Genomic DNA, 23,581 nt, shown 5'->3' with positions numbered 1-23,581 from the left:
AACATTTGGGCTGCTTCCTCATAAGAATCAATCCTACAAGACCTCTAACTTTACTTAAAGTTATTCCTATGCAGATAAAAACTTTTGAGTCATTTAAGTGGGCTACTCCTAGTTTCAGTTTCCATTACCAGATAATGAAAAAAGAAAATTGGTTTGATTGCATTACAACAGGTTGGTAGGCAACTCCACTCTGTGGCAGTGCCATGCACTGCTTGAATGGCTTACTTCACTTATCTCCTGGTTGTAGTGCTAAGAGGAGGCAATTACTCCTCTTGTCTACGATCAAAACTGTTATATCCACATGCGGTATACTTATAGTGCCTAGTGCTTTATGTTTTTTCTGTTATCACTGTCACTAGCTGTGCTTACATTATTTGTGAGTAAAGTATGTTGTATCATGGATAGTACCTCTAACGTCATGCTTTTGTGCCCTGGACGTGACAGGCCCCCATGTGGCACCTTCATGAGCAAGGTTGAAGTCAACCCGCATCCCGTTTACCCCTCATGCCCTGGCAAGAAATGCTCCTCGGAATATCCATACAAGTACTGTAAGGAGTGGTCATCCTTCCAGTGGGAGAGATATTGTTCTCGACGCAAGAAACGGGCTAAAAGAGATTGTTCTCCTTCCTCATCATCTTCCACAAAGGGTGAGAAAGGCAATCTTGTTTCTGTATCGAAAGTTATCCCCCACCCTCCTTCCCTCTGGCACGGAGAACTATGTTCATAAATTAGGTATTGATGATCATAATTTTGTAAATGTCTCATCACCTAGTAATGAGATTGGACATGATGATCCATAGTCGATGCTTGTGACTGATCCTTTGGCTACGACCGATGTATTCCCTGAGCCAAATTTGATACTGCGTCCTTGGGACCTGATTATTTTGCCATGCAAAGATCCCCCTCGCCTCCCATTAACGCTTTGAGTGGTGACCCCTATATGGTTGATTGTCAGGAACAAATTTTCGCTGTTGGAGGTATCTCCTGTACGTGCATTGAAAGTTTCCCCACATTGTCCGGAACCCTAGAGTCGAGACTGCCATTTCCCCTCATACAGAAGCAGCCATATTGGAGGATCCCTTTTATCATTCTCCAGCTCGTTCCCATTAGCCAGGCTTGCCTTGTACTCCCAAGGATCTTCAGCACCATTCTCCTCTTAAAGAGGTCTCGGGACATGCCCCAGAACTCTCTAGCATGTTATTTTGAGGTTGGTCGGACTGCTTCAGCCGCGTCCACAAGAATATTCGGTCCCTGTACATGTAAAATGGTCTCAAGTATAATCAGTCCCTGTACACATAAATTGGTGTCAAGAATATTCGGTCCCTGTACATGTAAAATGGTGTCGAGAATATTCGGTCCCTGTACACGAAAATTGGTGTCAAGAATATTCGGTCCCTGTACACGTAAATTAGTGTCAAGAATATTCGGTCCCTGTACATGTGAAATGATGTCAAGAATATTCAGTCCCTGTACACGTAAATTTATGTCGAGAATATTCGGTCCCTGTACACGAAAAAAAGTTGTCAAGAATATTCGGTCCCTATGCACATAAATTGATGTCAAGAATATTCAGTCCCTGTACACGTAAATTGGTGTCAAGGATATTCAGTCCCTGTACACGTAAATTGGTGTCGAGAATATTCGGTCCCTGTACACGTAAATTGGTGTTGAGAATATTCAGCCCCTGTACATGTAAATTGGTGTCAAGAATATTCAGTCCCTATACACGTAAATCCGTGTTAAGAATATTCGGTTCCTGTGCACGTAAATCGGGGTGAGAATATTCGCTTCCGGTACACATAAATCAATGTCGAGAATATTTGGTCCCTGCACACGTAAATCGATGTCAAGAATATTAGATCCCTGTACACTTAAATCTGTGTTGAGAATATTCAGTCCCTGTACACGTAAATTGTTGTCGAGAATATTCTTGGTCCCTGTACGCGTAAATTGGTGTTGAGAATATTCAATCCCTGTACATGTAAAGGGGTGTCAAAAATATTCGGTCCTTGTACACGTTAATCAGTGTCAAGAATATTTGGTCCCTATATACGTAAAACGGTGTTGAGAATATTCAGTGCCTTTACACGTAAATTTGTGTTGAGCATATTTGGTCCTATACAAGTAAATTGATGTCGAGAATATTCGGTCCCTGTACACATAAATCGGTGTCGAGAATATTTGGTCACTATACATGTAAATTGGTGTGGAGAATATTTGGTCCCTGTACACATAAATCAGTGTCAAGAATATCCCATCCCTGTATATGTAAATTGGTGTCATGAATATTTGGTCCCTGTACACGTAAGTCAGTGTGGAGAATATTCAGTCCCTGTAGAAGTAAATTGATGTCGAGAATATTCGGTCCCCATACATGTAAATTGATGTTGAGAGTATTCTCAGTTCCTTTACACGTAAATTGGTGTCAAGGGTATTCGGTCCCTTTACACGTACATCGGTTCGAGAATATTTGGTTCTTGTACACATAAATTGGTGTTAAGAATATTCGATCCCTGCACTAATAAACCTTAGATCCCTGGGCCCACAGCCTAATCAAGAATGGACTCGGTTGGAAATGGAACAAAATTCCACCTCCTTTTCCACAATTCTTCCAACACTCCACCCTCCACCCCCTTATTGGATGAATATACCTCAGAACTCTTGAACAAAAAGGTAATAAGAAAAGCAAATTCCAGGGAAGACTGTTTTGTGTTCCCAAGAAGGACTCGGACAAACTCAGAGTCATTCTAGACTTGTCTCCACTCAACAAGTTCATCGAGAACAACAAGTTCCAGATGCTTACCTTACAACACTTAAGGACCCTTCTACCAAAAGGGGCGTACACAGTCTCAATAGACCTGGCAGATGCTTACTGGCACCTACCAGTCAGCCGCCCCCTCTCCTCCTACCTAGGATTCAGGCTACAGAAGACAAAGTATGTTTTCACAGCCATGCCCTTTGGGCTAAACATAACCCCAAGGATATTCACAAAACTTGCGGATACAATCGTCCAACAACTACGCTTAGAAGGAATTCAGGTAGTAGCATAACTGGACGATTAGCTGGTGTGGGCAGCATCCAAGACGACTTGTCTACAAGCAGCCGGAAAGGTGATCCAGTTCATAGAGCTCCTGGGCTTCGAGATCAACTGCAAGAAGTCTCGCCTTTCTCCAGCTCAGAAGTTTCAATGGTTAGGAATCCATTGGAACTTACCGTCACACCGTCTCTCCATTCCACCGAAGAAGAGGAGAGAGATAGCGAGATCTGTCCAGAGACTATTGAAACTCAAGAGGATTTCAAGACGCCAACAGGAAAGAGTATTGAGTTCTCTCCAGTTCGCAGCAGTGACAGACCCAGTGCTAAAAGCACAGTTAAAGGATGCGTCAGGAGTCTGGAGAAGATACGCATCAAACGCTCGAAGAGATCAACAAAGGTTGACACCGACCCGATTGCACACGCTACTAAGGCTGTGGTCAACAGCCAAGAGCCTAGCACGAACAATTCCCTTACAACCACCTCAACCATCGGTGGTGATACACACAGATGCCTGCCTGGAAGGATGGGGAGGCCATTCGCAACAAAGGAAAGTGCAAGGGAATTGGCCGCACCAGTTCAAAACCTTTTACATCAACATCTTGGAGGCTATGGCAGTCTTCCTAACGTTGAAGAAACTATCCCCTCGCAGATCAGATCACATCAGACTGGTCTTGGACAATGAGGTGATAGTAAGATGTCTAAACCGACAAGGGTCGAGATCACCTCACATCAATCACGTGATGCTAGCCATCTTCTACCTGGCAAGGAAGAGAACATGGCACTTATCAGCAGTTCACCTGCAAGGGTTCCGCAATGTGGCGGCGGATGTTATATCCAGGCGAAAGCCGATAGAGACAGAATTTTCCCTAGACGCAGACTCATTCTCCTTCATCTTGGAAAAAGTCCCAGAACTGCAGATCGGCCTCTTTGCAACGAGGGACAATAAGAAACTACCTCGATATGTAGCCCTTTACGAGGACCCTCAAGCAGAAGCGACAGACGCCATGTCTCTCGACTGGAACAGATGGAATCGAATCTATCTGTTCCCACCAACCAATCTCCTGTTGAAGGTCCTCAACAAACTAAGATCCTTCAGAGGAACAGCGGCAGTAGTGGCCCTCAAATGCCCCAAAAGCAATTGGTTCCCTCTAGTTCTAGAATTGAAAGCAATTGGTTCCCTCTAGTTCTAGAATTGAAAGCAATTGGTTCCCTCTAGTTCTAGAATTGAAACTGAAGCTGTTTCCTCTGGCAAACCCTGTATTATCCCAACTGGTTCAGAAGTCAACTGTCTATGCTTCATCCTTGAGAACCAACAACCTACATCTCATGATTTTCTTGCACTAGCAGCCAAGAAAAGGTTTGGGATCCCAAAAGACAAGATCGACTTCATAGAAGAATACAAGTCAAGTTCAACTAGGAGACAATATGAATCGTCTTGGAAGAAGTGGGTTTCCTTTGTGAAAGCAAGGAAACTGACAGAAATATCAGTAGATATCTTTTTCTCCTTCTTAATCCACCTACACGAACAAGGCCTTGCTTCCACCATAATAACTGTGTGTAAGTCGGCTTTGACTAGACCTCTTCTTTACGCCTTTCAGGTGGACCTTTCAGGTGAAATCTTCAATAAGATACCGAAAGAGTGCGCTAGACTCAAACCAGCAACCTCTCCAAAGCCCATATTATGGTCATTGGACAAATTCTTGCACTACGCTTCGAATATGAACAATGAGGATTGCACCCTAAAGGATCTAACACAGAAAGGGATATTTCTGTTTGCTATGGCCTTATCCAGGAATGAAGGCCATATTCAGTTCACAGAAATGGGAGAACTGAATCTTTTCCCTGATCCTACCTTTCTTGCCAAAAACGAGCAGCCCACCAAAAGGTTGGGTCCTTGGAGAATCTGCCCTCTGAAGGAAGATTTCTCTCTATGCCTAGTAGAGTGTCTTAAGGTCTATCTTCGAAGAACTTCAGACTTCAAGGAGGGACAGCTCTTCCGAGGCAAAACCTCAGGTTCAAATTTATCCCTAGAACAACTGAGGGCGAAACTTACATACTTTATTCGCAGAGCGGATCCTGACAGCACACCCGCAGGTCACGATCCAAGAAAAGTTGCTTCTTCGTTGAACTTCTTTCAACACATGGACTTTGATAGGCTCCGCTCATATATGGGGTGGAAATCATCCAGAGTCTTCTATAAACATTATGCGAAGCAAGTGCACGAGAAAGAACACTTAGTAGTGGCGGCAGGTAGTGTCATAAAACCTGTCTAGTGCTGCGATGAACAGTGGACTGTTTTGGGACTCAACAGTGTATCGGGTGAAGAGGTGTTAGCACCCTCGAGTGTAATACCTTCTGGTGAAAATCACTATGGTGATTTATGGACTGTTCTATATAGGTGCAGAATCTAACCAATAACACCAGTGCCGTGTGAACATTTGTACACAGTGTTGAAGCATATCCAACATCTAAGTGAAACTAAACAAATTAACTTCAAATTATTGAGTGGCATTTTAACCTTACAGGTTAAAAATATATATATAACCATGATGTTCATATATGCAGGCTAGATTCCTTCTCAGGATACATTATTATTATTTTGTTTTGCATATGAAAATAAAAAACAAAAATGAAATGTATCTGCATCTTCTTTTATCCTTAGTAATAAAATAAAAGATTCCAGAGTTTTTCTATTTTCCTTAAATAGATATCTTGATAGTAATGATTTCCAATGCACAACCAGGTAATCTCAAAAGATGTTTCCGTTGTGTCCCTACGGATATACAAACTTTGAATCCTTATAGTCGAAGTCGACAATTTCCCTGCAGGGGGCAGGAAGCCCTAAGTTAGTTCCAAACTTAGTGGATATGACAAATAACGGTAATGTCATATATAAAGGTTTAGGAGACCATATAAGGAACTCATTCAAAGTAAAGGCAGTTACACAAACCCACAGATATATTACTTTCAAGTTAATTCTCTGGTAAGCTTCCATCAGGACGACTTGGCCGAGCCCAAAAAACGGATTTTGAGCAAAGTGAAAAATCTATTTTTGGGTGAGATAGCCATGTCGTCCTGATGGACCCCACCCGAAACTAATCTATCTGCGGCTATTCCTGCTTAAATGCAACTAGGAATGATGGGCCGTAGAAGTACAGGGAGGGGGTCCACCGGTTACCTTGATAACGGCTCCCCTTTCGTTCACCACTCTTCCCCCTCAAAGAGTTAAATCTATTCGGGGTGAAGATTGCTATGTGTCGTATCAAAAAATACGTCCCCTGATATTATGCAATATCCTTAAAGATATATTAAGGATACTCGCGCCAGGAGTTAGAATTCTGGAGACCTACGGTTAATTCTTTGGGAGTTTCACTGCAGCAAATATCCCTTAGAAATCTACCTAAAGGAACCTTCCATCAGGATGACATGGCTATCTCACCCAAAAATAGATTTTTCACTTTGATCAAAATCCGTTTTGTTGCAATACAATTCAGTTCCGGAAAATTTGGTCCTAGATTTAGCTCATCAAAAAAAGAAAAAAAAAAAAACAGGTGATTATATAGAAATTTAATCTTATTAATAGAAGTATACAGTTTTATTACTTATACAAATAAAAGTATAACATTTCAAAAATATGAACATTGAAAATATTTCAATCAATTTGTATATTTCCTAAATATACAAATTTCATCGAAGCTGGAAGCAGCCGTTAAGCTTTTTTTTTTATTATTATTATTATTATTGTTTTTATTATTATTTCTAAGCTAAAACCCAAGTTGGAAAAACATGATGCTATAAGGCCAAGGGCTCCAATAGGGAAAATAGCCCGGAAACGAATAGAATAGTTTGCCTGAGTGTACCCGCAAGCAAGAGATCTCTAACCCAAGACAGTAGAAGACCATGGTATAGTAGCTGTAGCACTACCCAAGACTAGAGAACAATGTTGTGATTTTAGAGTGTCTTTTTCTTAAAATGGCTGCTGATCATAGCTAAAGAGTCTCTTCTACCCTTACCAAATGGAAAATAGCCATTGAACAATTATAGTGCAGTAGTTAACCCTTGAGTGAAGAAAAGTTGATTTTTCAGTTAGCTAAGTGTTGTCAAGTGTATGAGGAAAGAGGAAAATATGTAAAGATTAGGCCAGACTATTCTGTGTATGTGTAGGCAAAGGAAAATTGAGCCCTAATGAGTGGGAGATCCAATGTAGTACTATCTGACCAGTCAAAGGACCCAATAATTCTCTAGTAGTGGTATCTCAAAAGATGGCTGGTGCCTTGGCCAACCTACCACTGGCTGCCCACTCACCTAAGACTTGTTTGGTGGTTAAGGCGGGCAGTGTAGTTTAAGGGTCTCAGTTTTGTATAGTTAAGAAAAATGCAAATTGAATAAAATTTAGGTTTTTTTTTCTACACGTTATACAAACCTTTGACCTTTAATAGGAAACTTATGGGAAAAGTCCCTACCGGGTGATTTGCTGGACTGGGGTTTAAGTCCCGCTCAAACTCGTTAGCTTCTTGCAGTGTTTGCAACCTCATCATCCTTCTGAGCTAAATAAAAGGGTTATGGGTCTATAGGTCTATCTGCTGAGTCATCAGAAGCCATTGCTTGGCCCTCCCAGTTCCTAGCTTGGGTGGAGTGGAGGGTTGGGAGCTGATCATATGGATATATAATCAGTCTCTGTAGCATTTTCCTGTGCTAGGCCATTGTCACTGCCCCTTTCCTCTACCATTTATGCAAGCCATTTAAACCTTTAAGGTAGGTAGTCCCTAAAACCAATCTGATTGTTTTACTAACTGGGAAATGTCAGTGCACTTTTGTCTAGGGGAAGTGCAAAAATCATGACTCCTGTCAACCACCTAACAATCTGAGCATGGAGATGTTGCCAGTGTTCTTTTTAGGTCCCCACTTTCAAACTACTAGGAGTTCATGAAGGAACCTATATCTGTAAGGATATTGTCTACATGAGAAATGGGGTTATACTTTCCATCCATCATTCCTTGTCTGGGAGAATGGAGAGTAACTTCATTGCAGGACTTGTCTGTAAAGAAAAGTTAATAAGGTCTTTCTTTGTGACTGGAAATTCTCTCCTCTCCTAGAGTATGCCTAATGATAGTCCTGGACATCTTCTTCCAGAACAGACTTGTAACATCGCTGTTAAACACTTGCTGCAGCATGTAAGACTCAAAATCCAAGAATGATGAGTTTTCCAGTGGGGCAATGCCCTGGAGGGTAGATGGAGTCTTCCACACAAGGGAAAAGTCATTTAAAGAGGCAAAGTCCTTGAATGGAGAGCATTCAATCATAGAATAAAAGTCATTCAGAAGAGCACAGTATCTCCTGAAGGAATATTCTCCTTCGATTAAATGTTTCAACCTAACAGGGAAATAAGAAAGAGGAGAATTGCCCTTCATGCTATCTCTCCTTGTAGGCTTATGTCGCAACTATTATCTTTGGTCACATGATACTTTCCCCCGAGGGATCCAGGCTCGCTTGTTGGGTAATGACCACAGGACTAGAAATAAGGTTATCCAGGGATATGCTGGTAAACTCTCATGAGTAGGCTAATGAGCAGTTAGGGTTGTCTGTTGTGCCTGACTCCTACCCTCCGGATTAGCGTTACTGATAGGTTCTATTTGAAGGTTAGAGAGGTCCTGATATCCCTGACTTTGTGTGCTTGAAAAGGGATGATAATTCCAGAATCTCGTGGCATCAGCACAGTTGAGGGTGCACAAGTTTGGAGAAAAAGTTTTTGGATATCAATCCACCCTTTTGGTGTGGGGAAGAGTCTTGAGTGCTGCACAAGGTCATTCAAGATCTGTAGCTAGCAACACTATTTTCTCAAAGGACAGTCATTCTGCACCCCACTAAAAGAGGGTAGAATTTTGCTGGGGTAGAAGCAGGATCTTTGACATGAACTCTGGACAATGACTCATGACATCCGATATGTTATGCGGTATGCTCATCGCAATGCTTGTGAATAATCCTGGAGTCGGCTCCTTATGCTGATCAATCAAGAGTACAGGCAGGTTCACTTGAAAGAACTAAGGACTCAAGCAATACCCCTGAAGGACTTGAGTTCTTGGAGGCAATGTCTTTTAAAGTAGGCTTTGGTTGATCATAAGATAATTTTATCCCCTTTGTCTTGATGTCTGAGCCAAGATGAATTTAAGACCAAAGGTTTCCACAAATATTTTTTTTATATTACTTCTTTACAAATGGAAGCGTTTGTTAGTACAGGGGATAGTTTTTCTTGGCTGATGAGAACTGTTCAGTGTTATTTTGGTGAATCTACAAATATTAGGAGTAATATGCCTTATTCGATTTGTGGTATTGCAATGGAATTACAATGCAATCTCTTAAGAGTGCAATTTCCTTCAGCATTAATGTTTGGTCACGAAAGCTCAAAATCTCTAAATTTAATGAAAGATTTGGAAATTAGGGCTCATGATGTAGGAAATACAACTGCGTATCAAATTTTTACCAAAATCTTTCTTTGGTAAAAGTTTTAGAAGCTGCTTAATGGTGTACCAAATTAGCATTCACTAACCATTATCCTAAAGAATCCTTGTTTAAATGTTGGCCGTTAAGCCCTGTAGTAGCTGCCGGGGGATGTGGTCTGATAACATTGTGAATTTAATTTGTTTGTTAAGTAGATTTATGATTTGGGTTCTGGCCTGATAATCTTTCGAATTTGATTTATTGGTTTTGTAATTTATACATGGAGTTCTTCATTACTGATGTTATATGAATGAGTAATAAGGTGATAAATTGATATTTAGAAATGTCAATCTGTAGTTTAGAGTACCTGTACCCAAAAATCTAGACTATAGGTGAGCCCAAGTCTAGGATATTTTTGATTGATTATTAAAAATTAAACGCCCTATCTCTCCTTCATTGGCTACTCACTACCATTAGTATGGTGGAAGTCAGCAATGCAAACATTAGGGGCAGTTCATAGAAATAAACAGAATTTTTTCTAATAAATTTGTTATTTCAATACTCACCTGATATTCATAAGCATGGTACTCTCCTCACTATCTAATGGTGTCAAAAGGATAAGGAACTTTTTCTACTTTGAGACTGGAAAGTATATACGTCATACACAGAATGTTGTTGCTGGTAGATGCAATTAATCTCATTGTTTATTAGAACGATTAGTAAATTTAAAAGGAAAGAAAATGGGTAATTTTCATTTTCTAAGGGCTAATGTGGACATAAAGAAGCTTCTGAAAACGAAAGTAATGTGAACATTAGGTTAATATAGAAATAGAAAATTTTATTGCTCAATTTTTCTCTTTTTTCTTTTTTTACAGATTTATAAGGCAGAAACCTAAATCACTCTCTTCCATCTAGTCATCCATTTAGAGGGCAAGAAAGCCAGTGGGATTGAAGCTTTCATCTTGATTAGAATGGTCTCTTAACATAGAGCCACTTTTTCCCTCAATCTCTGTATAAGAATATTAGACTCTTGCTGTTAGTTCATGGAGGTTTATGAAAAGATATTCTAGTTTTATTAAACATTTTGTTTATTGCATCAAAAGTGAGTACAGGAATAAGCAAAATGAAAGAAAAACTTCGTAGATGTAATTAATAATGTTAGAGATAGTAAATGTTGCATTATAGACTCTGATAACATTTAGTGGTGATTTAGCGTGTCAATTCACTTTTGCACAACAGTTTTAATGTTAGAAAGTATCCCTTTTATTAAGGGATGAATTATCTTGAAACAAAATTTGACAGAAGTTTATATGATGCTATTTATGGAAGGTGAATTAGTTGTATTTGGTGATTTGATTTTCTTCATAAAAGATTTTAACTGTTACAATTAAAGGTAAGTAAGGAGTAAGGAGAGATTATTTGTATAGATATGAAAATGTCAAACATAATGGTATGAAAATTTAGTGAATTGTCCAAGTGTTCCCTCATTGCTGAACATAGTTAGTTTTGTATGAAATGTATTGATTGATATTCTCCGTATTCAACTTGTACCGGGGGAATAAGCAAAAGATTTAGAGCATATGCTAAGTGGGATTAACTTTAGTACCTTCAAAATCCCATGAAAATGGAAGCTGGAGAACCATTACCATTCTGTCCAATTAAACAAGAAAATTGCGATTTGGAAATTAATCAAACTGCAGTTTCAGAACCCTACTTAGAAAACAATAAAAATACTGAATTTATTTATCTAAAGGATAGGGGGGTAGAAGCTTCATACAAGTGTGTAAAGATAGAGAATGACCCGTTAAGTTTTGATAGTGACTGTGAATCTATAAAGATTGAGGAAGATTCACTAAGCTGTGATGATATGGAATTTATAAAGCTTGAGGAAAAGTCGCTAAGTTATGATAGTGGTTGTCGATCAAAACTTCTTGAAGAAGCAGATACTCCACTTCATTCAACTGCTCAAGATAATTCTGATACAGCATTTACATCCGGAAAGCCATTTCAAAATTCGGCTGGGAAAAGTAACAAAAATTATGTTAAAGAAATCGAAAGGTTTTCAAAGAAGATTGATGCAAGAGGGGATCTGTTGACTTGTGCTGAATGCCAAAATAGCTTTTCTGATTTAAATCTTCTCAGAACCCACATGAGAATTCACATGGTAGAGAAACCATTCACTTGCACTGAATGTTTGAATAGTTTTCCTGGCTTAGATCTTCTAGAAACACACATGAGAATGCTCCATCCCAAAAAATCCTTGAAAAATAATACTAGACAAAAGTCATTCACGTGCTCCGAATGTCCAAGAAGTTTTGGTCACTCGTGTCATCTCAGAATTCATATGAGAATTCATACAGGAGAAAAGCCATTCACTTGCTCAGAATGTCATAGGAGTTTTACTAGATCAAGTATTCTCAAAGTACACATGAGAACTCATACCGGTGAAAAACCATTTTCATGCCACGAATGTAAAAGTAGTTTTTCTCTTCTCGGTAACCTCCAAAGACACATGAAAACTCATACTGGAGAAAAACCTTTCATGTGCAATGAATGTAAAAATAGCTTTGCTAATATGGGTACTCTAAAGGTTCATATGAGAATTCATACAGGAGAGAAACCTCACAGCTGCCCTGAATGTCAACGCAGGTTTTCTCTTTCCAAGGATCTCAAATTACACATGAGAATTCATACTGGAGAAAAGCCATTCGCTTGCACGGAATGTCCAAATAGATACTCTCGGCGAAGAGGCCTCAAAGTACATATGAGAACTCATACCGGTGAAAAACCATTCATTTGTACTGAATGTCAGAAAAGATTTGCTGATCAGGCAAATCTCATAGCCCACGTGAAAATTCATGCTAGAGAGAAGCCATTCACATGCTCTAAATGTCCTAGTAATTTTTCTAATAAATCTCAACTCAAAAAACACAAGAGAACTCATACTAAATAGAAACTATATGCTTTCAGTAAATGATCAAGAAGTTTATCATTCTCCAGTTAATATTGGAGAGTCACAAGAATCTATGCAGAAAATAAGCCCTTTACTTTCCCCTGAATGTTAAAGGATTTTTAGTTAATCATTTTGTCTAAATACGCACAAATATTCATAACAGGGAAAAACTTTACGTCCATTGAATGACAAGGAAGTTTTTCAGTCGCAATGAAAACTTACATTTAGTAGAAGCCACTCACTTGGTTTAAGTGCCAAAGTAATCTTTTATTAAGATTATTTCTTTATGCATAAGTTATTCGCAGTAATTTTAAGACAGAGAGAGAGAGAGAGAGAGAGAGAGAGAGAGAGAGAGAGAGAGAGATGTAGCCTGGCATTCTTTATGCAATAATGATACAACAAACGCACTTTTTTCCTTACATTACTTTTTCATTTAAATTGTAGAGATAAAATGTCCAGATATTTTATGATGAACTAAGCAAAGTAAAACTGAATAGATATATCTTTTAAATTTATTTTTAATTGATTTTAATTGTCATTGATCAGATTTGTTTTGTGCAATAAATGAATATCTCATTATCTCATAGCTTTCATGAATTTAATTTTCATAATATATATATATATATATATATATATATATATATATATATATATATAGGTATATATATATGTATATATGTATATAATATATAACTATATATACTGTATATGTGTGTGTATATAGTTAGTCCAAATATACAACAACAAGTGCAGCCATTTCTAGCCCACTGCAGGAAGAAAGCCTCAAATATGTCATTATTTATGTCGGGTTTGGCCAGTTTTCATCGCCACGCTGACCAATGCAGATGGTAATGGTTGGAGACTTTTGTCTGATTGCTCACAGTAAACCTATCTAGTATGGGTGTCAATGACTAATGGAGCTTTGCTGATCATGGCAATACACAAACCCTATCATCATGTTGAAGTATCCCCATTCAGAAAGGTGTTATATATATATATATATATATATATATATATATATATATATATATATATATATATATATATATATATATATATATATATACAGTATATATACATACATACATACATACACACACACACACTGGTACCTCGGCTTACAAATAGCCTAGTTTTGAGTACGAGCAAATCAGGATATGAGCATGCAATTACAAATTGGATGAAGAGTATTTCAACGATCTGTGAGCAAAAATTTGATCAATATAGACACTTTTTGTGAACCAGGACTAACGAGACAAGCACTTAATGTGCAAAATGCAATGAAGCTGGTGGCCATACACTACCTACGCAGTGTTCAATACCATGTTCACATATTTTTGCATTAGCTCAAATCCCCTCACCTACATATTTAGATCCTAAGTTTTTCACTCCCCAAGGAGCACTGGTGGTAGCATCCTTCAATTGCAAGCAAGCTTCTTTTGTATTGCTCTTTGTAGAGTTGTGATCACGTGTTCTTTGTCGAATTGTGATTGCTAATGTTCATCATGAAACTAACAGTACAGTATCATGACAATAACCCCCAAAATAATTATTACTGTAGAAGTAAAAAAGAAAAAAAATAATTGAGAAGTATGAGCAGGTATGTGTGAGGCAGTTCTGGCAAAAATGTACAGTCATGCAACATCCACAATTTGTACAATTTTTAGGAAAATATAAGATAAATCAAATTATGTTGTGAAGAGGCAATTACATCAGAGAAACAATAGCCATGTGTTCGTGATAACGTTAAAAAGTTGTTGTTAATATAGATTAAAGATAAGCAGGTAGCAGGAGATATGATTATCGAAAACATTATACTGTGAAAAGGTCAATGTTTTGTGTGCTGACCATGTAAAAAAGGAGTCGGGCACATCTAACATTGAAGGTGAGCCAGCGGAAGTTTTAGAATTTAAGGAGAAGAACTGGTAACCATTGTGTTTTGCACCACATCATGTTTTAATTATGTAGGCAGGTGACCTATGATCTACTCTAGTTTTTAAAAGTTTGTATTTACCTTTCAACCATTGCAATTTATTTCAGCAAATAGATTTTTTATATACGTTTTTTACATTAAAATTATTACCCAGACTAATTACTAGGTTATTAGTTATTTTATGCATTTTTTAACCCTTGTAAATGCGGGTATTATCTAATAGTGTTCATTCAATTTTACATTGTTTGCAGAATAAATGTGGAATGCCCTCATGAAATTTTATTTTTTCCTCACACAAATATCTATGATCTATCGTTCTAACTATCTATCTAGCTGTATTGTGCGCAGCGCCAGTTAGGTGATAACTGTGAGGCAAGGTGAATGCAAGTAAACTTAATTAAGCAATCATCGAATTTATATACCGCGACTTCCGAGGAAGAACGTCACAAAAATTCAAACATGATAAAGCTTGTGCTAATAGGAAAACTCAAGATGGTCTATTAACAGGACATGGAAGAGCGAGTAATAAGAAAAAAATCAAAACTGTTACAGTGTACAAGCGTGTATGAAACAAGTGCAGTTCAATATCTATTTATCTATCTATCTATCTATCTATCTATATATATATATATATATATATATATATATATATATATATATGTGTGTGTGTGTGTGTGTGTCTGTGTATTTATATGATTGATTGTATTTATGGACAAAATATATTTCGGGCAGAGAGTTCAGTTCCCCAGATGAGAAGGGTCCCATACACTCATACCCAAATTATCTAAAGTTTATGAACATATCTTGGGAAAACGTATAAATAGGTATATTGGAGTTAATCATTTGTTCCTTAGTTTATAGTCTGCCTTTTGCAGGGGTCTTGGAGCATGTGATGTCCTTCTTGCAATTTCTAAAGCTGTGCAGAAGTCCCTTGATTGTGGTCAGGAATTTTGTAGGATTTTCCTTGATTATAATACTGTCTTTGACTGTGTTAATTATGAGGTCCTTGTTTTCAAACTCAGACTGATGGAGTTTGTGGGTCGTTTCTTAGCATCATTATTGAATTTTTTAAGTCTTCTTTCCCACTTATTGCCAGGTTTTGGGTCAGGTCCTTGATGTGGCATCTCCAATGCCTTCTATCAAGGGCATCTTCTTCCACTTAACCTCTTCTCTCCATATCATCTTCCACCTTATATCACCATCTAATTCTCTGCCTCCCTCTCGATTTCCCCCGTAACAGGTTCCTCCCTGCCCACCATCCATCTTCAACACATGCCCACATCATCTTTCTGTAATTTCTACTGCGCCGGCTATTCTTCTTATTTCATAATTTTTTAATTTTCTAAGTATTGATAATCCCATAATCCTCCTGTGAAAAATTATCTTTACTCTTTATTTTTATTTGTATATTATTAGCATTTAGTTCTGGCATTATGTAGTTTAGATACCCTTTTCTGTTTTCATTTATTTAGCTACAATCTCTGTTTTCTACCCTATATATCAATATGCATATGCTAGGATAAATTATTTTTCTGATCTTGGTTGCAAATTATACATTGAAATTTATGTATATATTTTTAGATCTCTCTACATAAATTTTAAGTTTATTTGTCTAGGTATTATAATTATTATCTGCCATGCACTGCTTTTGCCCATTTTTTTTTTTTTCAGTAAATCAATTATTGTATATACCAGACAGGTAGGCTGTACTCATAGGTATATTTCCCTGGAGTCGCAAAATTACCCTATAGGCTATTCTGTATCGACAACCAGATTAAAAATAACTCATTGGGAGATATTCAGTTCTAATTAGTGCCAAGATACCCATAAATTAAGTGAAAAGAACTAGCAGTCACATGCTGATGCACTCCTATCTGTTTGCAATAACTTTTCTGAAAATAATTTTATCGGTTGCAAAACTGCTGTATGGTATTACAAGTAAATTGTAATATATGGCAATTATATTTTTTTTTTTTTAGCAATGCATTAGGCACTATTTGACCAAGTTACAAGAAAAAACAAAAGTTCCAGAAAACAAATATTGTAAGGGTGTGGTGCTGTTAACCATATTCCTCACTGCCATTCCCATGTGTTCAATATGGTCATAAGACCGATAGATACCCTGGCAAGACATCAGTGCAGAATATGTTTAAGATATATATGACATGTTATCCTTTCTTTCTGTAATCAAATGCTATACATTGTTTTATATTTTGTAATTATTTATAATTTACCATTTAAAATTCATATTTTTATTAATATTATTATCAACTTATTGTTATTAATATTTCTATTATTCATATTATATAGAAGTAGTGAAAGTGAAAAGGGGTATTAGTAATGAATTAGCAGGTAGAGTGGATATGAATGTGTTGAGATGGTTTGACCATGTAGAGAGAATGGAAAATGCCTGTCTGCTGAAGATGGTTATGAATGCAAGAGTTGATGGGAGAAGTACAAGAGAAAGGACAAGGTTTGGGTGAATGAATGGCGTGAAGAAAGCTCTAGGTGATAGGAGAATAGATGTGAGAGAAGCAAAAGAGTATGCTTCCTCCGGTCACCTTGAAGCTTCATTTGTGGTGGAAAACTGGGAAGGGTAGGCAGTGGCACCCTAGCATTACCAACCAAACCTTGTTAAATCCCTTATCAGGCTGGGAGGAGCTAAGAGAAGTCACCTTTCATTGTTTTTTTTTTTTTTTTTTTTTTTTATGACAGCTACCCACTAAAATTTGGGGAAGTTCCTAGGTAGATAGATGAAAAATTATCTTTGTTAATATTATTATCAGTGTTATGTTAGATTGATTTGTATCTGTTTAAATTATTGCTCCAACATTTGGGCTGCTTCCTCATAAGAATCAATCCTACAAGACTTCTAACTTTACTTAAAGTTATTCCTATGCAGATAAAAACTTTTGAGTCATTTAAGTGGGCTACTCCTAGTTTCAGTTTCCATTACCAGATAATGAAAAAAGAAAATTGGTTTGATTGCATTACAATAGGTTGCTAGGCAACTCCACTCTGTGGCAGTGCCATGCACTGCTTGAATGGCTTACTTCACTTATCTCCTGGTTGTAGTGCTAAGAGGAGGCAATTACTCCTCTTGTCTACGATCAAAACTGTTATATCCACATGCGGTATACTTATAGTGCCTAGTGCTTTATGTTTTTTCTGTTACCACTGTCACTAGCTGTGCTTACATTATTTGTGAGTAAAGTATGTTGTATCATGGATAGTACCTCTAACGTCATGCTTTTGTGCCCTGGACGTGACAGGCCCCCATGTGGCACCTTCATGAGCAAGGTTGAAGTCAACCCGCATCCCGTTTACCCCTCATGCCCTGGCAAGAAATGCTCCGCGGAATATCCATACAAGTACTGTAAGGAGTGGTCATCCTTTCAGTGGGAGAGATATTGTTCTCGACGCAAGAAACGGGCTAAGAGAGATTGTTCTCCTTCCTCATCATCTTCCACCAAGGGTGAGAAAGGCAATCTCGTTTCTGTATCGAAAGTTATCCCCCACCCTCCTTCCCTCTGGCACGGAGAACTATGTTCATAAATTAGGTATTGATGATCATAATTTTGTAAATGTCTCATCACCTAGTAATGAGATTGGACATGATGATCCATAGTCGATGCTTGTGACTGATCCTTTGGCTACGACCGATATATTCCCTGAGCCAAATTTGATACTGTGTCCTTGGGACCTGATTATTTTGCCATGCAAAGATCCCCCTCGCCTCCTATTAACGCTTTGAGTGGTGACCCCTATATGGTTGATTGTCAGGAACAAATTCTCGCTGTTGGAGGTATCTCCTGTACGTGCATTGAAAGTTTCCCCACATTGTCCGGAACCCTAGAGTCGAGACTGCCATTTCCCCTCATACAGAAGCAGCCATATTGGAGGATCCCTTTTATCATTCTCCAGCTCGTTCCCATTAGCCAGGCTTGCCTTGTACTCCCAAGGATCTTCAGCACCATTCTCCTCTTAAAGAGGTCTCGGGACATGCCCCAGAACTCTCTAGCATGTTATTTTGAGGTTGGTCTGACTGCTTCAGCCGCGTCCACAACCGCAACTTTTGCCAAGCCAAGTTGCTCCAAATCATTGGTGTCCTCTTGTTCCAAGCCAATTGCTAGGAAGTTGACTGTAGCCACTAAACTTTATTAGTTCCTCTAGTGTTGTCCATTCATTGTTCAGCTGAGATGTACGTTCAGACCAACAATGCTGTTCCTACGCATGATGACATTATAGAGAAGGACATAGAGAAAAGCTGAGAGATTTGGACAAACTTATCTGATGGGGAGAGCCTCCCCTCCACAGCCTCTATGAAACACTCCATTTAAGCAGGCCCCACAGCAAAGGTGGCTTCTGCATCCCTCTGAGTTTCAATAACCTGGAAGACAAGCCCCCAGACTCACATTTCGCCATAGAGGTCACCCCTCCAGCCTTAGAGGTCGCAGTTGCAGAGGCTCCTGCTAGGGAAGGCATATGCCCCATCTTACCACCAGTATGGGATTCCTGCAAAACCATTGCCTCAGGTGGCAGTTGTTCGTGGCCAATCCCTGGACGGTAGAGGTTCTTCGCTCAGGGTACCGTGTCCCGTTCATAGACTGTCCACCTCCTCTAACTCTGATTCTGACAGTCCAACCATATTGTTTGAGAGGATCAGTAAGGGGTTTTCTCTTACTAGAGGAAGTGTCCAAGATGTTGGCTAAAGGAGCTATGGAAGAGGTCTTAGATAATTCCTCAGGCTTCCTCGGCAATCTGTTTCTAGTGAAGAAGCTGATGGGATGTATCAGAATCATCACAGACCAATCCCATTTGAATCTGTTTGTTCTACAAACAAGATTCAAAATGGAGACTGTGGCTACTGTTCTTCAGACAATCAGGAAGAATGACTTCCTTCTGACCATAGACGAAGGACGCACACTTTCAGGGCCCTGTCCATCCTACCTCAAGGAAGTACCAAAGATTCACTTTTCGAGACAGGATCTTTCAATTCAGGGTGCTATGCTTTGGCCTGTCAACAGCATCTCAGGTCTTTATCAGAATCTTTGCCCTTATCTCAGCCTGGGCTCATGGCATGGCCATCAGATTTTTTAGGTACCTAGATGACTGGTTTCTTCTAGTAGAGCCCCAATCCCTGCTCATAAATCACAGGAACCTCCTCCTCGACTTCTGCAAGGAATTGTGGATCGAGCTCAACCTAGAGAAGTCCAGCCTTGTCCCTCAACAATCTATCAGGTCCCTGGGCATAAACATTGACTCGGTCCAAGCAGAGTGTTTTCATCCACATACAGGGTTCTGAGATTCAGGAAGCTAGCAGAGCTGAGATTCAGGAAGCTAGCAGAGACCTTTCTAGAAGGGAAATCACTTCCTACCCACTCGTGGCAGAAGTTCCTAGGAGATCTCTCATCACTGAAGAAGCTGGTCCCCTTCGGGAGGATATGACAAGTCTCTAATGGAGATTGAGAGAGGAGAACCTATTACTGTTGCGGGAACCCCCCTACAATTTTCTCCCCCAAAGTACCTTCTGTTCTCAGATGTTTCTTGCCAAGGGTGGGCACTGACCTATGAAGGGAGCAGATATCAGTTCTATGGTCACAGAAGGACAAAGCCTTTCACATCAATTTCTTTTAAATGAAAGCGGTGCAACTAGCAGTACTACACCTCTCAGAGACTCTGGGAAGTCACTCTGTGGTACTGATGTGCGAAAACTCCACGGTAGTGTCCTACATCTTCAAACAAGGAGGTGCAGCCTCTCTCCTGCTCTGTCAACTAGCAGTGGACTCAATTCAATATGATATCCTTCTGGAAGAGGTTTATCCCCGGAAAGAGGAATGTCATTGCCGACCATTTGAGTCGACTAGGAATGACAGTTGGTTCCGAAAGGCCTTTGCTTCCTCTAGTGGTAAAGAGACTTGTGACTCTGTGGATTCCCTATCCCTAGATATGTTCACCACTCACCTGAACAACAGACTCCCAGTGTATTGCTCTCCAGTCCCAGACCTAGCTGCAGCAAGGGAAGATGCCTTCCTGCATCCATGGGACCAGCTGGATTTTATGCATTCCCATAGTTCTGATTGATTTCTCAGGTCCTGAACAGAGTCAAAACATCATGACAAGTCAAACTAACACTAGTAACCCCAAGGAGCCCAACAGCAGAATGGTATCCAGACTTGGTGGAACTTCTTGTGAACATTCCAAGAGAACTTCCAAATTGGCTAAACCTACTTTGTCTACCAAATGTAAGAAAGTTCCATGAAGCAGTGACTGCTTATCATTTCATAGCTAGAGACTATCAATCATCTCCTCCGAAAGAGAGGTTTTTTTTTTAAACTGCGAAACAACTTTCTGGATACTGTACCTCAAAAAGTCATCCGTAGCAGTCTGCCAGGCCAAGTGGAAAATCTTCTGTGATTGGTGTTCTAGAGGGAATATTGCGTCATTCAAGTCCATTATTCCCCTGATTGCTGACCTTTTAGTGTTCCTGAGGAATGAGAAATCCCTTTCACTTACTGTGGTGAAGGGCTTCCGCTTGACCTTTAACCAGGTTTTCATACTGAAAGGGTTTGATCTCTCCTTGTCATGGGAACTTCCTACTCTGTGAGCAGACTTGCCCTCTGCGAGAAGTCAAACTCACTCTTGGGATGTGACAAATGTCCCTAGTTCCTTAAAGAAAGCCCCCCTATGAACATTTGAATAAAGCCATGGACAGGAATCTTACCCTGAAAACTGCCTTTTTCCTTTCCTTAGCTTTAGCCAAGAGAGTCACCGAGCTTCATAGGTTATGTCGTCTTATGTCACACTCCAGAGGGTGGAAAGAACTAACTTTATCTTTTGTTCCCGAGTTTTTTACCCAAACTAAGAATCCGGTTGAGAATGATTTTAGATTTGACTCTTTCATGATTGTCTCTCGAAGAGGTAACTGATGACCCAGATAATCAATTTGTCCCGTAAGAGCAGTCTGTAAATACATGTGTTTGAAAAGAACTGCCTATCTTAGACCTTAAATTTGTAACTTATTTGTGGGTACAGGTTGTTACATAGAGAAAGTGTCCAGAAATACTATCAACTTTTGGCAGAGAGAAACTCATGAGAGCATACAGATCCCCAGAGGAAGCATTGCTAGCCCCCCCCCCCCCCCACCCCCAGAGCACATGATATACGTGGTCTTGCCGCAACCCTAACATTCTGCAAGAACCACTCAGTACCCCAAGTTCTCAGAAGAGGCAGAACACTCACGGATCACTACCTGAAAGATTGCACTCACAGACATTTAGACACATTTTCTTTAGGCCTTATTGTTGCAACTAAACAAATAGTCTAACCTAAAAACTCTTATAACACACTTAAGTGTTTTTATCAAAGGCATCAGTCATTCTCGGCATTATAAGGGTATTAATATTGATCAAGTATGGATGTAATCACGATTGGACCTTGAAATTCTTACTTGGAACAAACCCTAATGCAAGTAAGGTCAACATGCCTTGTTCAGTTATTTTTGGAATACATTTAATATAAAACATTAATATGACACTATGTTCATATGGCTTCACTACTGTCTGAGACCAGACCTGAAAAGGATTGGATGTTTCAGCGCCGCCTCTTTACGAGCCAGCAAAGCAATCCCAGATTAATCCCCTTTTAACTTTACCACGAAGCTGTAAATATCAGAGAGAGAGAGAGAGAGAGAGAGAGAGAGAGAGAGAGAGAGAGAGAGAGAGAGAGAGAGAGAGAGATATTAACTCTAAGCAGAGACTCCCATTTCAATGATTCAGAAGTTTTTATCCTCATAAGAATAAACTACAAATTGTATAAACAATTTGTATTTTTCCTAGCCATACAAACATGAGTCATTTAATCAAATGCCCTGCTTCAACCTGTCCATAAGTCTTTGACCAGTTGATTGTGGCATAAGCCATTCAAGCAGCATATACCGCCGCCATGCAGTCGAGTTGCCTAGCAACCTATTGTGACGCGATCAAATGCATTTTCTTTGTTGAGTGTATAGTCGTAGAAAACGAAACTAGGAATAACCCCTTTAAATGACTCTGCTTTGTATTGGTGGGAAAAATACAGATACCCGTTTGGTTTCATTGTATATTATTCCATTCTAATGTAACCTAGGGAAAAACTACTGTTTCTTATAGAAAAAATTACGCCCTCTTCGAAAATGACACTTGTTCCCGTCGCAAATTAATAGTTTCAGAAATAAATATACATCTATATCCTCCAATAATGGGGGACCCCCAGTGGGAACTCGGGGTTTTGGGTGGGGAATCGATATATAAACGTAAAACAAGCCTTTTCTTCTCTATACATTTCCTTCTTTAAATTATAATAACTGGAGGGAAATACAAAACAGTATATCTGGATAAACTTTGGAGGCGCCGTTACAAAGATTGTGTCATGAAAAAATACAGTAACCAGTGCTGCCAACGTCCGATGTAGATCAAATGTTATTTTGTGACCTGTCATACTACTAGGCTAGGTTAGGTGGGTTTGTTAGGTTCTGTGCCCTTTTTGTACATTTTATATATTGAGTAAAACTTATATGGAGAAATTATTTAATATATAGAAATATCTATCATTACTATCTTTAGTAATGTCAACGTGCCGTTGGTAACTCTGTGTACCATACGTCAACGTTGGTAACACTGTGTATTATTGGTAACGTTTCTTTTGTTATCGTTCGTTCGTAAGAGAAGTGACACCATTCATCTTAAAGTTATCCGAATTGGTTGATCTGTTTGTTTCCCATTGAAATGAACATCAAATTCGCTTAATTCACGTTATTTGCTATAGGAAAACAATTATATTTCGTTTCCCCAGTATGTTTTCCCCACCCAAAACCCCGAGTTCCCACTGGGGGTCCCCCATTATCGTAGGATATAGATGTATATATATTTCTGAAACTATTCATTTGCGACGGAAACGAGTGTCATTTTTGAAGAGATCGTAATTTTTTCTGTAAGAAACAGTAGTTTTTTTTTTCCTAGGTTACATTAGAATGGAATAATATACAAAATTACCGATGGTTTTTATAAAATTTGCGGTATTAAACACGTTTTCCAATCTAGTTTGGTACTTCGAGCCTGGGTAGGCCTAGAAAGACGCATCTCCTTTTTTTTTCCCCATAAAGACAGATGAAAGGCTCTCCCCAGGAAAAACCCGACGCGTATAGCCTGTCCTCTCATCCTGTCAGCATGTCTGAGAGGACA

At 39.0% G+C, this 23,581-nt stretch overlaps 1 protein-coding gene across 1 annotated transcript; it reads left to right on the top strand.

Moving 5' to 3' along the window:
* The first annotated feature begins 11,098 nt into the window (after positions 1-11,098).
* LOC137617272 (gastrula zinc finger protein XlCGF57.1-like) lies at positions 11,099-12,427 on the top strand. The gene has a single exon (XM_068347268.1). It carries the CDS (start codon positions 11,099-11,101, stop codon positions 12,425-12,427), a length of 1,329 nt encoding a protein of 442 aa, XP_068203369.1.
* Positions 12,428-23,581: the final 11,154 nt, after the last annotated feature.

This window comes from Palaemon carinicauda, chromosome 2 (assembly GCF_036898095.1).
Source record: "Palaemon carinicauda isolate YSFRI2023 chromosome 2, ASM3689809v2, whole genome shotgun sequence".
Lineage (NCBI taxonomy): Eukaryota > Metazoa > Arthropoda > Malacostraca > Decapoda > Palaemonidae > Palaemon > Palaemon carinicauda.
This window is presented reverse-complemented; position numbering and strand designations above follow the sequence as displayed.

Excerpts from the sequence above, each read along its gene's own strand:
- LOC137617272 (XM_068347268.1), top strand. The coding sequence starts at position 11,099 with ATGGAAGCTGGAGAACCATTACCATTCTGTCCAATTAAACAAGAAAAT.